The following is a 17,080-nucleotide window of genomic DNA, read 5'->3' on the forward strand; positions in this document are numbered from 1 at the left end:
TATTACTTAATTTTTATGCTAATTCAAAATTAGCACACATCTGCAATTCTAAACTTTGATCATGATAAGTTGCAAATTATTAAATTCAATTCATTAAAGTAAATTATAATATTTGCGTCTTTTATGGTGTTTGTGTTGGTAGAGTATGTGAATGTTTGACTAATAGTCAATAATTTGATTGCCTCCTACCAACACTTTTTACGGACCGATTTATCACACATGACTTATCCAGTGCGGCTTACCTGACTAACGTGGTTTGCAAAATATTGCATTAGCCCGGAGTTTCCCAATACATACCAAAGAATAACGACTGTGAGTTTTCACGTCGTCAAAAAAAAAAAACATGTTTGCGCAAATCGAAACCTAATGTGTGTGACTTTTAATGATTTTGATATATGCTAACCATGGTATAACAACTCTTTTGGATTTGAAAACCAAATTTGTTTGGTCTAACTGATGTATAGCCTAAATATCTCAATCGATCGATAAACTCATTCAATTATGGATTCCCAAGTTTATTTCAACTCAACCTATGATTATGTGATTGATATCTAGTTTTTTTTCCCTTAAGATCCACTAGATACAAGATGATTATTGATGTCCAGAAGTTCCTTTAGTTGTTTGCATGCAATATGATCTTTTTTGCGCGAACGTGGGTAGCAAATTGTGATAGGGTATAGTCCAATTTATTACTCCGACACTGTTAAAGCCCAAATTGCTTACAAAGACTCAAACTCATTAGGCACTCTTAAAAAATCTATAAATTGAATAAGACTCTCACTATTCGAAGTACACTCTCCTAGTTTTACACTTAAGCTCGCTATCTTGTAAAGAACATCTTTAAATTATTTTTTGACTTAAGTGTTGTAGTGTCTACGTCGGACTAATCTCCGATGCCTTTGACGTGTTATCGTGACGTAGATGATAACTCACAAAAATTTGCTCTCTACCAACTACTTGGACTCATTTACGAGCTAGCTAGAGTATCGATCTTCAATTACTTGAATCCGTTTACGAGCTTGCTGGATAATCCGAACAATTATATTTTTTTGGCTACATAAATTTGGAAATCTGTTAGCATGAATAGCATACTTGTAGATGTGAAGTTTTTTGTATATATAATTATTTGGGAAAATTAATATTATATATGTGTATTTATATAAACAAATTTATTTTTAAAATAAATAAATTTTAAATACTATTACTAGAAGAAAGATTTGTCCACTTGTCCAATTCAGGCATGCTGTGATGCCGATGTCATGTCCTAGTTAACATACAAATAAGATTCAATCAATAACTTGGTATGTTCATACGACAATTTGCTAAATCATTAATGTTAATTTGGATAATTATCATAATACCAATTATGAGTTACAAAACTATTCGTATTCCACAAAGAGAGAGCTTACAAAGACAAAGTAAAAATAATAATTGTCAAAATGGTCAGATAATTTGCTCATTTTGTTTGATCGGATAAGTATTCAATTTTGGATTTTGATTAGGTAATTTTTGTCATGTTTTGGTTTTAAGCCATTTTTTCATTGAGTGTTGACGTAGCGTCAGACACGTCAACATTTTCATATGTTATATCAACATTTTTATATCACGTCGTCACTATTTTCAATGTCATGTTAGAATACAAGAAAAATGACTAATAATCAAAAAATAACATAACTTACAAAACCAAAACTAAAAAATAAATAGTCATAGGACTAAAACACAAAATGAGCCAACTTACATGACCAATTTATCTATTTTTCCAACAATAAAAAAAACACTACTCAAGTATGCAATTCATGGACTAGTTAGTCTATCTTTCATCCGGCGTAATTCTCCTTACATCTCAATACTATTAGATCATGCGAGTCTTCACATTTTAATGAAAATTGACATATTATGTCGATGATTTAAGTGAGAAAATTACACTATATCAAACTATGCATTCACCAAGTGCGCTAGTTATCACTGTATTAAACACGAACCTACTAGATGTACAATATTAATAGGTTAATTGATATGACTTAACAGATTTAATAATTACAAGAAACACATGAAAGTTTTGATAATTACCATATCACCATCTTTTTAAAAATAATAAATAATTATATTAACAATATTCTACAAACTAATTATGAATTTACCCATATTTGACAAAATATTAACAAGCTACAATAAGAAAATGACAATTATGTAAGGTTTGAATATAAAAATTGATCATTTTTTTTAATAAAATAAAATAAAATAAACGATTGCACAAGCATGTGAAGAGAAAATACCAGTTACAAAGCATGATAATTTAAAATAACTAATTGTGTTTTCTCGGCATGGTGACAAAATCAAATGGTCATATTACCATTCATTCACAAAGTAATTACAAAACCTTACTTTTAAAACAAATCATCCTACCTCATTTCAGTAGTTATTCAAACTAATCACTGGATCTAGTCTAAGTAAGAGTAGTAGGTCTCTTGCGAGACGTACTTACGAATCTTTATCTGTGAGATTGGTCAATCCTACCGATATTTACAATAAAAAGTAATTTTCTTAGCATAACAAGTAATACCCCTACCGATATTCACAATAAAAAGTAATGCTCTTAGCATAAAAGTAATATTTTTTCATGGATTACCCAAATAAGAGATATGTCTCACAAAATATGACCTGTAAAACCGTTTCACACGGTTTTTGCATCTAAATAATTATAATAAATCTAAATAAATAGCACCAATTACTAAAATAATTACAAATTGCCATAAAAAATATCACTGAAAACAATTTTTCAAAAAAAAATTATATTGTTTGGTTACATAAATTGTTTTTTTTTAAAAAAAAAAAAAAACTTAAAAATCGACTTTTTAATAAGTTAGAATCCATACCCCTGTTCGCATGCATGACTGCTCGGCGAATCCAACTTCCCCCGCAGCTGCGAAGCCTCCTTACTTCTCCATTACATAGCACAATAATTGGAGAACGATATCTCAAGACTCTCAATTTATGTGATAATTTCATGTTATGCCATCTACAGAGGCTCCCATCATGGCGTCTCATGATCCCATCCTCCATCTCTCGCTTTATCTCAAAACAACAAAAATTTGCTGTTCAACACAACCCAGTTTTCCAAGATTTCTATATGAACATATCGCAGCAGTACTGCGATGCCTTGAAAGCCTCCGCTCATCAGCAATCCACGTCTACGATCCAAAGAATCCACGCCAACCTCATTTCGTCTGGCCTCTACACTTCTACGTTTTTGCGGAATCATCTAATGAATGCATATTCCAGCTGCGGGTTGAGTAATGAGGCTTTCAGGGTGTTCTTGGAGATTGAGTGTCCAAATGTGTTTAGTTGGAACACGATGATTAATGGGTTTGCGGATTCAGGTTTGATGTCTGAGGCGGATAATTTGTTTGATGAAATGCCGGAAAGAGATATCGTGTCTTGGAACTCGATGATGTCGGGTTATTTTAAGAATGGGAGAGCTGAAGATGTGGTAAGAGTGTTTGTTATGATGTTTTGGGATTGTTATGGTGTTCCTGATTTATTTTCTTTTTCTCGCGTGATGAAGGCTGTTGCCACGCTAGGTTATCTGAAGATTGCTTTACAATTGCATGGTTTAGTTCAGAAATTTGAATATTTAGGAGATACTGATATCGGTTCTTCATTAGTTGATCTGTATATAAAGTGCGGTGCACTAAACTATGCTGAGAAAGTATTCTTAAGGATAACTAGACCTAGTTTGTTTTGCTGTAATAGCATGGTTTATGGGTATTCAAAATTGTATGGAGTTGATAGGGCTCTTAATTTATTTTATCAAATTCCTGAGCGTGATGTTGTTTCTTGGAACACGATGATTTCGATTCTATCTCAGCATGGGATAGTGGATCGGGCACTCGATCTATTTTCTGAGATGTTTCAAGAACGTTTTATACCAAACTCCACGACTTATGCTTCTATTATAAGTGTGTGCGCAAGCATTGGTGATTTGTCATGGGGTACTCATCTACATGCTCGAATCATTAGGATGACGCCATATCTTGATGAATATATGGGCAGTGGTTTGGTCAATTTGTATGCCAAATGTGGCTGGCTGGAGTATCCAAAGAGGGTTTTTAATATGTTGAAAGAGAAGAATGAGGTTGCGTGGACTTCTTTGATTTGGGGTGTTGCTCAATCTGGTTCCCCTATGGAAGCTATTGAGGCATTCAAAAGAATGAGGGAGGTATCTGTACCATCAGACGAATATACTCTTGCTACTGTTCTTGGAGTTTGTTGTAGTTTGGAGGACAAATCCATGGGGGAACTACTACATGCATATGCCTTTCGAATTGGAGTGGATTCTTCTGTACCCGTGGGGAATGCAATCATCACAATGTATGACAAGTGTGGTAACATTCAAGGTGCAGATCATGCCTTTGATTTGATGCTGATAAAAGATATAATATCATGGACAGCGATAATAACCGCACTTTCTCGAGTGGGAAATGTGAAAAAAGCGAGAGAATATTTCAACGAAATGCCCGAGCGGAATGTAATCACGTGGAACTCAATGTTAGCCACAAATATACAAAATGGTTTTTGGGAGGACGGGCTCAAACTCTATGTTCAGATGTTTAGACTTGGGAGTAAACCAGATCGTATTACTTTTTTAACTTCACTGACTGCATGCGCTTGTTTAGCTTTGTTGAAACTTGGAGAACAAATTATATCCGTAGCTGAAAAATGTGGCTTTGGCTTCACACATCTCTGTGGTGAATAGTATTGTCACTATGTATTCAAGGTGTGGAAGAATCGGAGATGCACAAAAAATGTTTGATTCAATAGTCACAAAAAATACCATATCCTGGAATGCTATGATGTCTGGATATGCTCTGAGTGGTTATGGTAGAAAAGTGATTGAAGTTTTTGAATCGATGTTACAATTGGGATATAAACCAGACCACATAAGCTACTTGTCAGTTCTATCAGGCTGTAGCCATTCTGGACTTTTATCTGAGGGTCAACATTATTTTAGTTTGATGACTGAAATCCATGGTATCTCCCCAACATCTGATCATTTCACCTGTATGGTAGATCTGTTTGGTCGGGCAGGTTTACTGGAAAAGGCTGAAAATTTGATAGATGAAATGCCACTGGAACCAAATGCCTCTGTTTGGGGTGCTCTTCTTGGTGCTTGCCGTATTCATGGAAACACAGAATTGGCGGAAGTAGCGATGTCCCGTTTGATAAATTTGGGAGTGGCAAACTCTGGGAGCTATGCACTTATGTCCAACATGTACTCTGATTCTGGAAAGTTAGAAGGTCTTTCAGATGTGAGAATATCAATGAGACAGAAACAAATAAGAAAAAACCCTGGCTGCAGTTGGATTGAGGTCAACAACAGGGTTCATGTGTTCACCGTAGATGATACTTGTCATCCACAAAGAAAGGAAATTTACGAAAAATTGGATAAACTAATGGAAAAGATAGAGGATACTGGGAATTATGTCTATAAATTGGGTTTTTCTGGGCCAAAAAGTTGTCATAGTGAGAAACTTGCTGTGGCCTTTGGCTTGATAAGTTTGCCCTCTTGGATGACCGTTTATCATGAAGAGTCTACGAATTTGTCAGGACTGTCATTTGGTGATGAAGTTGATATCTGAAGCTACATCTAGAGAATTAGTTATTAGGGATGCACGTCGCTTTCATCACTTCAGAGATGGTTCTTGTTCTTGTGGGGATTACTGGTAGGTCGGGGTGTGAAGTACGCTTTTAAGACCATCTTAGCAGTGTCTATCACTTTTTACTGGAGGATTTTTCAAATAGCCTATTAACCTAAGATTAACTCGATATGTGCATAGACCAGCAAAAAAATTTATTGGATTCTAAATACAAATGGTAAGTCAAAAATGAATTGTTATTCTTGTCAATGCAGAGATGCGAAACACAAATGTCTGAATTATACTTAATTTATCTCCCTCGATAATAGCACCACACCTCTTGTTCTCTACGCAGTTCACCCTTCACTACTTTCATTTTCCCTCTAATTTTCTGTGTTTATTCATAACATTCTGTGTCTGTTCTTGACTTTAAAGACCTTTATAGTAGTTTTTTGCTATAGTCATCTAAATATTTTTGGCTTCTGTATTCAATTGTTTTTTCCATGTCTTTTCCTTTTTGTTGATCATTGTTTCTTTCTCGTTTTTCTTTTTAAAATCTTTAACTCGTATGGCAGTTGTCTTGGACTACCTTGAATTTTCTTGTTTAGCCAATAAGATGATGCTCGTTGCTTTCTATTTTCTTATTGAGTTTCATAAAACCTTGATCACATTAACCCGTGATACAACTACTGAACTATCAGCTATCCCACTAGAGTTCGAAAAGGTATTGAAGGTTCTTTTTCATGAGAAGAAAGGATGCTAATTTGTACACATCCTTCTAAGACAAAAAATCATCCGTATTTCTCTTAATCACCATTACCTCCATTCATTCTATTGATTTTTCTTCATGGAACTGAGTTCCAGCATCCATACATAGCCCGGTTCTAGCCTCTTATGCCTTTTATCAGTCTGCAACATATGTCATATCAAATGCTAGGTTACGTATTGGCAGAAAAAAATAGCATAACAGTTATCTGTCATTTGAGTTACATACCATTCCATGAATGGCTGCTCTTCTACAATTGGCCTCCTCTGTAATTGGACCATGTTTGGCCAATAACTTAACTGATGTGTAATTTAATTTGCGATCCCTTTACCGATACTATTTGTTGATGTTTAACCTACATATTTACTCTATAATGTCTTGGGGTGTTGTGATTGATGAGTTTGATAAGAGGAATTCATTTGTGAGCCCTCAAAAGTGCTTAGTAGAAAATGCATACTCATAACAGCAGCAAAACATAAATGGTCAAGCTTCTTAGCGTTCACATGATTGATGTATTTCATTTAACGTTTTATTCTCCGTTATTCAGTTGTGTCTGTTCCTTGTGTATGTTTCTTGTTCTTCTATTTTTTCCCTCTTTATTCATTTTCTTTTGATAAGTATGATGTTCTTTTTGTAACATTATTTCTTGTCACTGCATTCCAGCACATTCTGTGGTTCAAATGTTCAATACTGCTTAAACTGTGAATGAATTTTTGGGTTCCATTTTTATGAGAAACTCATCAGTGTTTGGTTTTTTTCCGGATATTTTGTAAATGTAGTTTGAGAAATTGTATTGGAAAACACGGTGTATGTTTGATTTCGTTTTTTAAAACAGATTTTTTTTATATTTATATTTCCATTTTAAATGATATATCCGTATATGAGATAGCTTAAAATTTGAATATGGTGCACTAAGTTACTATATAATATAATGATAAAGCATTTTGGAATGAAATGAAAAGTTGAACGAAGTGAAGTATTATGTTGGTGTAACAATGAGATGAGAATATATTTTGAGGGAAATAAAACCAAACGTAGCAATTAAGTCCTGGAACTGTGGCCACCAATATTTACTTCTGTAATAATTGTGTGCTTGTATAGAACATTAGTAGGTCATGATGGTATTGTTGCACCTTCATTTTAACTTGTATTCCTCCTGTTATACTCGAACTTTTGTTTATTCCGGCTTTAATCACTTTTACATGTATCAAGAGATATGGTAAATAGCAAAGGATGTCACTTGAACCGACCACAGGTTCTATTTTAGTCTTTCTAATTTGATTTCTATATGCCTGAAAACTTGATTGTTAGTTTGTTCAGGTTTACCTTTGGCCACTATCATTCATTTATTTTAGACTGTTATGCTCTTCATAGACACAATAAGTAGCAGTGTTATCCTATTGTTTTATGTGTTAAATGTTAGAGCTACTTGGTCCTGGGAGTTGCATAGCGTCCATTCTTCTTGTTTAACAAGTCAAATCAACATAAAACTTAGCTTTTGCTGTTAAAGTAAAACTATGATATTTATATCACCAAGCCGCACGATCCACCAAAAACTCTGTTGTACAATGACATTTATTGAAGTTTCTAATGAAAATTTGGGTTGCAAACGTGATAAAACACAGAATATGTCCTCGTTTATATTCTGCTCAATGAAAAGAATCTACGTACATGCACGAGTTAAATCACTTGAGGATTGATACAACTCTGACAATCACTTTACTTGGTGAATTTGACATCAGGGTTTCTTATTGGTTTGAGCCACATATCAGCCATCACACGTGACGAAATGCTCCACAGAAGATCTGGTCCCTTTGATGCAAATGATTTTGCCTTCTTTCCTGCCTTTCCCAAACCATATGCTACAAACCACTGCAGTGAAGTAAGCCTTTGCTTCTCAGTATCCCACATATTTTTGTTTCCTGATGTTCTTATTTTTATGCCTCCAACTTGCAAACTCGTCGCTTTGTACTTGTTCTCCTCGTAATTGTAAGATGGTTTGCTGGATATACATGGTGCATGAATCAGTGCTATCATAGGAGCTCCTACTGCCTCATACTGCCTCATTGGGTCCCGTAGTTGGACTGCTACGGACATAGTTATGGTCGCTGCATCATCATCAGAACCTTTTGCATTTTTCTGTTCTATCCAGTCCTCAATGGGAATTGCAGAATCCAACAAGTGATTGAACACTTTGCCATCAGCTGCAGTGGTTTTCGCATCAAGCGGGGAGACATCAAATGGAGCATCTTCTTCAGCAATATCTGCCTGAATTTTTAGACCTTCTACTGTCATATTATCAATCTTCTGCATTGAAAAGGCCAAAATATCATTGACCGTTAATGATTCTTCACTGACAGACCATATTCCAGTTGAAAATCTTTCTTTTCTGCCGCTATTCAATGCTGTTCTGATGGATTTGAGAGCAGCAATGCTTCGAGCAGCGCTTGAACTGGCACCTTCTTTGTCCCTTCCTTGTATAATTTGTGAAGCAATGCCTTCAAAAGCTATCTGCTCTGCTGTTTTACCTTTGAGCTCATCCAAAGGCATCAATGATAAGATTTCAGAGGTCAATTCTTCAAGACCAATTGCTGCCATCTTCTGAAATAACTCGAATCCACTCTTGTTTGATTGAAGAATCAGTGGCTTTGATATCTGCATTGCGAGTTTTGGTGCGTCTTTTCTTGCCACTGCTGTATCTAAAGGATTCGTCGCTGCCAAGTAGCCTCCGTTCCTTGTTTGAACCACACATCCCAATCCCTTCCCAAGATCAGGTAGAAAAGCCTCAGAATCCATCTCTTCTGTATTTTCATACTTTTCGAGCTTCAGCAAATGGGTTTCGTCACGATTAACCTTCATATCATCATCTGCATCCTCGAGCATTTGAAGAAACTCTCTTGTTACTTTATCTTCATCTGCATCTAACACTTCTATCATGGTTTCTTCATCTGTTTTGATTGGTTTCTCTCCCCCCATCAGAGATTCAAGAGCCTTTATTTGCTGAGCAATCGAATCTAGTTCCGTCAACCGTGTGATGTGAGATTGATCCTGAACTTGCACTTCTTCCTTCACAACCTCACTTGAGAATGATACTTTGTTCGAATTTTCTTCAGATTGCTCTTCTTCCTCTCTGTCTTTGTCTTGAATTTCTACTCCTTTATCCTCAACATCAAAGTCAATTAGGTCATTATCATCCATCTTCGTCTCTTGTACCTCGGGCTTTTTCACCGGAAGAGAAATTGAAGGAGGCGGCGGAGGCAGAGGAGCTGGTTCGTCGAGATTCAGTTCATCAATCCCTTTTAGATCTTCAGCCTCTCTAGTCTGTGATGGTGTCCATGCTTCATCTCGACTCGACATTCTTGGACTCGGAATACTAAATGATGACTTCGACTGTTTCCGGGCGATAGAGGGTGAATATATTCTGCTTTTTCCAGTCTTCTGCCCCTGCCCCTCCGGCTGACTATATATCCCAAGGCCTCCATCTTTCTCCATGATCTGGAATCCCAGTTTCAGAACGAGTGCACCTCCCTTAGCTTTACCAGACAGATTAAGAGTACTATCCCATTGCCGAATCCGATTCTTTACGGATTCTTGAACCATATTACTCAAATCCACTGTGCTTTTCCCGAAATCAAGCTCGTCAGCATCAACAGCCACTACATAAATAAGAAATGGTCGTGGCTCGAATTTCATCTGCGTTCCGCTACCAGGGGTGAAGTAAATATGGCACCTCATGAATAGAGTCTCTTCAAAATCAGCAGCTCCCTGTGCCACCCTGGATGGCATGGTCTGCACGGCTCCCTCGTTGCTTTCCTTCTTTCTGACACAAACTGCCATTCGAAGACCATTCATGGAAGCTGGAAGGCCCTGAACAGCGACAACTTCGACAGAGAACAAGCAGCTAAGCTTCTGCATGCCAATGTGTGACAGGGCACGCATCGGCTTCCAGTTCCAAATCCCTTTCTTTTCTGATGTTGCAGCTGGTTGGTCATCAGTCCACTTGCTCTTGCCTTCTTTTGGAGCTGACCTTTCGCTTTGTTTTGTCTGCTCGGTTTCTTCGTCGATCTTCTGCCTAGACCTCCATGGAGACAAGGACATGCGCCTTGTTCTCGGTTTCTGGTCGATCTTCATCTCGTTTTTCTCAGCCCCGGTAAAATCAGTGGTGGGAATTGCAGTTCTTGGGATAGCAAGAGAGCCAGTTCTTCGGGCAGTATTTGAAGAATGTGATTGGTACATCGTCTCACTAAGTTCCTCGAGTTCTTGTAGAATTTGTGTGTTTGAATTTCTTCTTGCTGAGTAATCAGCTGCCATAATTCAGGATTTTGCCACTATAACTACAAAGAACAAAGCGTCGAAGCGATATTGCAAGGATTTTCGGACTTGGAAAGAGAATTAAAGTGGAGAATGATGATTGTAAATGGCTTCTTGAAGTCAGGAAACTTGCACAAGTAAGAGGAAACTGGCGGTGCTTTGTGAACCAAGAGTTGGGTTTTGGTTGTTTTTGTGAAGGATAGACAATAACGTGGATTTCTTGGGGGGAAAAAAGACAAGATGATGATAAGCGAATGATAGGAAATCATGTAGTGACAGTTGGAATATGATTTCGGGCATTAATTTGGGAACCCACAAAATAGAAGAAGACAACCAAATCACGAAAAGAGTTTGTTGGTCGGTTTTATCCTTATTTTGCTTAAGTTTTCATTATTAGCGCAATTAAGAAATAATAAAACTGAAAACAAAAATAAGAACACAGACAATTTTAACGTGGTTCGATCTAATCGACTTACTTATAAGGAGTCGCGTTCAGCTATCAAGCAAGTTCGCTAAATATGAGTGTGTATAAAATACAAGGACTTATTCAAATAAAAACTCATTTTCTATTAACGGTTTAATGATGATCACGTTCAATAGACTTTACTTGACGAGCATCACTCGTCTTCAATATTCGTCAACTCGAACTCCCTTCGAAACTGCGGATTGTTCTCTCCCAAGAACGTCACATTTCTCTCCCGAGTAATGAATCAGAAGTCCTTGAGTATTTGTGTATCATCAGCAAGTTGAATCTCAAAATCAGAATGAATAAGGTGGAACTGATTGAACTTTGTCTCACGACTTGGCGCAACTTTGAATGCAACACAGAATGAAAATCAACATTTTTCTCCTCCAAAAATCCGAGCAATCCAACTCTTAAATATTTTAAACTAAAAGCGCATTAGTATCCCTCGACTACACGTGGTCACCCTTGACGATCTTCAAAATGAATGAACACTCATTTCTTGCATCATATCTAGAGTCGTCAATTTAGGTTAGGTCTGTTGGGTCGGTCTGTCCTACCGCACAATTTAAGTGAGTCGGGTTGAAAATTTTCAACTAATTTATAGGCGGCGCTAGATGGGCCAACCTGCGTGGGTCGCGTGCCTAGGTGGGCAAACCTGAGGCAAGCTTGGGTTAGTCTGTTTGACTGCTCTAAACATATATGCTCATATCAATCAAGATAATATTTTTCTAAATCTTCAACAATCACAAGATATACACAACAAAATATTTTCTTCAATTATCTTCTTATCTCTAAAATTTTCAAATCAATATTTTAAATTTTCTTAAGAAGATAATCTCAAAAATAAATTCAACCAAAAATAAGATCTAGCAATCTTTCATTTTGGCTTATTTTTGGAAAAAAAATCATAAAGCAATCAATAAAATTAAAATATAATAACTATCTACCTTTTTTGACAAAAATAAACACAAGTTCATAAATCAAACAGAGAGATTCCAATCAGTTCTCCCCTATCTTCGTGATGGATATTGTGCTCTTCCTGAAATGTTAAATTGTGTATATCACTGTCTTAAAAAACAGAACTCTATGATCAATATCATAAAAATAATAAATTCGCTCTGATATCACTTGTTGATCTGATTTTCTCTTATTTTACTTAGTTTTAATGATTAGACTAATTAATAAATATTAAAATTGATAGCAAAAATAAGAATACGTAGAATTTTAAGTTTTATCATTTAAGTTTTTATCACGATAGTATATTTTGGATACCAGGATTTATCTCATTTGAGGATGTGAGATTTGTAAGATTTTACCAAGATTGAGTGAATAATAATATCAGTGTATATTATTATTTGAAATTTCGCAGATAAATGCCTAAGATTTGAGTTGATATGGAGATACCGGGATAAAAATCAGGCAAAGGATAATAAAATCCCTAGAATTCGAATTACAGTATATATTTGAGAATTTCGAAAATTGAGAGATAAAAGATTTAGAGTTCGAATTTATATCACGGATAGATCACGATTCTCGATAAAGATTTGATTCAGATTCAAACGCGATATCACTCGATCACGATAGCAGCCAATCCCTATAAATAGGAGGGCCCTGTAGACTCGAAAATCACGCCACATATCACACCAAATTTTCGAAAATTTGTGCTCTAGTCTCCTTAGGAATTTTCGAGCGCAGCGAAGCCCTGAGGCCGTCCAACCAGTGAAGTAGGAATTTCGAAGAACCCTAGCCTTTTTACGTTTTTCATCAAGAATTTAAGGTAAGTGGGCTTGTTTTAAATTATTGAATTTCGATGCATATATTTTCGGTTTTATAAAAATTCGGGCGAGTACAATTCTTCTTCTACACCCTTCTGGTTACGATATTTTGCATGAATAAATGTTTTGACACTGTGAGAATTCAACTTGATATGGGTGGGAATCCCAACCATACGTACCCTTACGCGGTGGGGGAGATAACCGATATACGGCCTCGTCCCCTTAGAGGAGTAAAAATTAGGGACTGATATCAATAAACCATTGAAAGTGGATGAATCTCAGTGTCGGGTCAATGATGCGCACGTGATAAGAATTATGTTTGCATGGTATGTATATTTCGAAATTGCATGTTGTTTTGTTGTACTCGAACGGCCCCCACTTGCTGAGTATTTCCCAAAATACTCACCCCTTACAACCTTCCCAGATAAATCCGAAGAGCAGATCGAAGAAGAAGAATCGGAACAATTTTGGGGCTGGTGAGTTGTTTTAATCTCGAGAGTTGCTAGTAAAGAGGTTTCTGAATTTTGGTACTCAAGTTTTATGTAAAAACGTTTCCGCATTTATTTCATTAGTTATTTCAGTTGTAAAGACTTTGGTTTTTGAGATTATGATTAATAAACTGGTATTTCGGTTTATACTATGCTACGAGGCTGGTTGTTTCAATTATGTGATTGTTAAACGACGTCGGTGTCAAATCTCGAGTTTCGGGGCGTGACATTTTAGTGGTATCAGAGCCGCCATGTTCATAATCCGAGTGGGAAAAATCGAGTTTCAAAAAAAAATCAAATTTCGAAAAAAAAAAAATTCGGCCAAACAGCCCCTACGTGCGCCGCCGTGTTTTTTGCCAATTCCGGCCGCTTCCGGTAGTGTTTCTTTGATCGGAGACCAGATCTAGAACCGTCTCGATGAGACGAACAAAAGCCCTCAAACAATTTCATATTTCGCGTTCGGATGAAACGGGAATTTCAGATCTACGAATTTGGCGTATGAACCCTAACCCGAAAATTATTTTGTCCAATTGCCCTACCAATCCTACTCCGATTTTCAATTCCTTATATCCAACCAATCTATGATCCATGGGTAACTTTTACCAACAATCAATTTTGAGTTCGGATCACCCAATCGAAAACGCCCAACTTCATTGAGTTAACCGAGTTGCGCGAGTTCCCCGCCAAATTAGGTAGTTTTCCTACCGATTCCTGCCGTGCCACCACCGGTTCTGTGATCCTGACCCCTTCGCCGTCATAAGCATTTGCTCCGACCATACTCCGACGAGTCAACCCGGCCGAGTGAGCGAGTCAACCCGCCAGCATACGTCCTTCGATTTTTTTTTTGTAGAAAACTCCGAATTCGGTTCTGTCAACTGTTCTGAAACCCTCTCGACGAATTCTTTCAATCCATATGTTTATCTCTAGACTTTCCATTTTTGGAAAATATCTCGAAAAATCTCGTTAAACGCGTTTCTTGTAGTGCTTATCGGATTTTTATGAAATTTTATTAAGGAAACAATTAATATTGACCTATATTGTTGGGATTGTACTTATCTGAGATAAGTTGACTTAAGCTTCTGATTTAAGGTGAAATATTTGATTTGGGGACAATAAATTATTTATGGGAAGAAAAAAAAAACTAGTATGTGAAAATCTGAGATAAGAGTTATAATAAGTTTTGGATATTCCAATATGGAAGTTGATTTTGGACAATAGTTAAATGTGTAAACATTAATTTGGGTTCTTAAAGAATGCTAAGGCGTTAACTTTAAATATGTATAATTTTGGGTTACCTTGTCTAAAAGGAAGTTGGGAAACAATATCTTAAGGTTTAAGTAATTTATATTATTTTGGGATAACTCATAGATTACGATCTTATATGAATAAAATAAGTTATGAGATTATTGCTGGATATTGAGGAAAGTAAGGTTTAGTGCAAGTAAGATTTAACAAAAGCATTAATTGATGATTAATTTCATTTATACAAGGTTGAATAAGATTTTATTTTCTGACGACTGAGTTATAATTTTTGGGATTTAAATCAATAGGGTATAGATTGATATTGAATTAAGTTCCAAGATTTTATATGGGTTTTTAGTTTTGAGATAGTAATCGTGACAATTTCAAGATAGAATAAAATCATCATCTATTCGTATATATTCAGTGCCAACTTGATTCAAAGCATTTTGGTAATATTTCGACGTCATCATATGGATGGATTGGTTATCTAAGAGCAGTGCAATAGCAGATTGCCGGAGTAAAAAAAAAATTTTCAAACTCCGAAACGCGAACCAAGAAGAAATAAGATATCATGGCAATGCCAAGAGACAGAAATACATTCTTTCTGCTTCCCAGACTTGGAAAGCCATTAAATCAGGCAAAAAAAAAAAAGTTTACCTAGCAATGGTGAATGAAGTGCAGGAAAAAAAATTGAGCTCAAGCTGGAAGATACCCTAATAATGCGAGAATTTCCTAACGTTTTTCTAGAAGAACTCCCAGGGATAGTCCCGGACCGCGAAGTTGAGTTCGAAATTAATCTGGTCCCTGGTGCAGCACCAATTTCGAAAGCACCTTACCGAATGACGCCAACTGAACTCCAAGAGCCAAAGGAACAACTCCAAGAATTGCCAGACAAGAAGCAATTTCAACTGGGTACGTCTCCAAAAGGAACTCCAGTACTGATTGTGAATAAGGAAGACAGAAGTATGAGATTGTGTATAGATTATAGAGAACTCAATAAGATCACAATCGAGAATAAATATCTTCTTCCAATGATAGACGATTCTTTTCGATCAACTTAAAGAAGTTACAACATTTTCCAAGCTTGACCTGAGAAGATGCTACTACCAATGGAAGGTCAGGGCTGAAGATATTCTCAAAACAGCTTTTCGGACAAGATATGGACATTATGAGTTCATAGTGATGCCTTTTGGACTGACCAACGTGCCTGCAGTCTTCATGGACCTAATGAACAGAGTTTTCAAGCCATTTCTGGATCAGTTCATAGTAGTATTTATTGACGACATCCTCGTCTATTCTTCCAACGAACATGATCACGAAGAGCATCTCCGCATTGCACTTCAGACCTTGAGAGAGAAGGAACTCTACGCTAAGTTTAAGAAATGTGAGTTCTGGTTAAAGAGTGTATCCTTTTTAGGACACGTAATCTCTGAAGCAGGAGTATCAGTGGATCCCAAGAAAGTCGAGCCAATTACAGAGTGGCCAAAACCTAAGAACGCCACAGACATCAGGAGCTTTCTTGGACTGGCAGGTTATTACAGAAAGTTTGTCGAAGGTTTTTCCTCAATCGCCATACCACTGAATAAACTCATTCAGAAGAACTCCAAGTTCGTCTGGGACGAAGGTTGTGAGAAAAGTTTTCAGACGTTAAAAGAAAAGCTCGCATCCACGCCAGTACTAATCTTACCCACTGAAGATAAGGAATTCACCATCTACAGCAACGCATCTAAGGAAGGTTTGGGATGCGTACTCATGCAAGAGGGAAGAGTAATAGCCTACGCATCAAGGCAGTTGAAACCGCACGAGCAGAACTACCCTACGCATGATCTGGAGCTAGCAGCAGTTGTATTTGCCTTGAAAATTTGGATGCGCTATCTCTATGGCGCCAAGTGCGAAATTTTCACAGATCACCAGAGCCTCAAATACCTGTTCACCCAAAAGGAACTTAACATGAGGCAAAGACGGTGGATCGAACTCCTGAAGGATTACGACCTGACAATCAGTTACCACCCGGGTAAAGCGAACAAGGTGGCCGATGCTCTGAGTCGGAAAAATGAGAGCAAAATTACTCTGGCTTCACTCTCCGCGAGACCATGTCTGCAAGTGACCGTCAAGTTAAACCAGGATCGAGACCCTGAGCTAAAGAAACTTAGGGGACAAGTCGAAAGCGGGAAGTCTCAAGATCTACAAACTGATGACAAAGGAGTCATGTGGATGAAAGGGCGACTGTGTGTACCAGAATGCGATAACCTTCGCCAATAAATACTGTCAGAAGCACACAAATCCAAGTTTTCAGTCCATCCAGGGAGTACGAAGATGTACAGAGATCTTAAAAGCAATATTTTGTGGAATGGAATGAAAAGAGACGTGACAGAATTTGTGTCTAAATGCCAAGT

The 17,080-nt window shown here is 36.9% G+C and overlaps 2 protein-coding genes across 2 annotated transcripts; one reads left to right on the forward strand and one right to left on the reverse strand.

The window, feature by feature from the left end:
* The first annotated feature begins 2,877 nt into the window (after window positions 1–2,877).
* On the forward strand, window positions 2,878–8,280 carry LOC142551395 (pentatricopeptide repeat-containing protein At2g13600-like). Its single transcript, XM_075660616.1, is given in 4 exon segments — window positions 2,878–4,744; window positions 4,746–5,577; window positions 5,579–7,657; window positions 8,145–8,280. Coding segments are annotated over 3 exon segments (2,835 nt in total). The 5' UTR covers window positions 2,878–2,890; the 3' UTR covers window positions 5,728–7,657; window positions 8,145–8,280.
* On the reverse strand, window positions 7,909–11,037 carry LOC142551394 (protein PLASTID MOVEMENT IMPAIRED 1-like). The gene has a single exon (XM_075660615.1). It carries the CDS (start codon window positions 10,711–10,713, stop codon window positions 8,122–8,124), a length of 2,592 nt encoding a protein of 863 aa, XP_075516730.1. The 5' UTR covers window positions 10,714–11,037; the 3' UTR covers window positions 7,909–8,121.
* Window positions 11,038–17,080: the final 6,043 nt, after the last annotated feature.

This window comes from Primulina tabacum, chromosome 7, assembly GCF_025594145.1.
Source record: "Primulina tabacum isolate GXHZ01 chromosome 7, ASM2559414v2, whole genome shotgun sequence".
Lineage (NCBI taxonomy): Eukaryota > Viridiplantae > Streptophyta > Magnoliopsida > Lamiales > Gesneriaceae > Primulina > Primulina tabacum.

What these genes read in the sequence shown, in the direction of transcription:
- LOC142551394 (XM_075660615.1), bottom strand. Translation starts at nt 10,713, where the DNA reads ATGGCAGCTGATTACTCAGCAAGAAGAAATTCAAACACACAAATTCTA.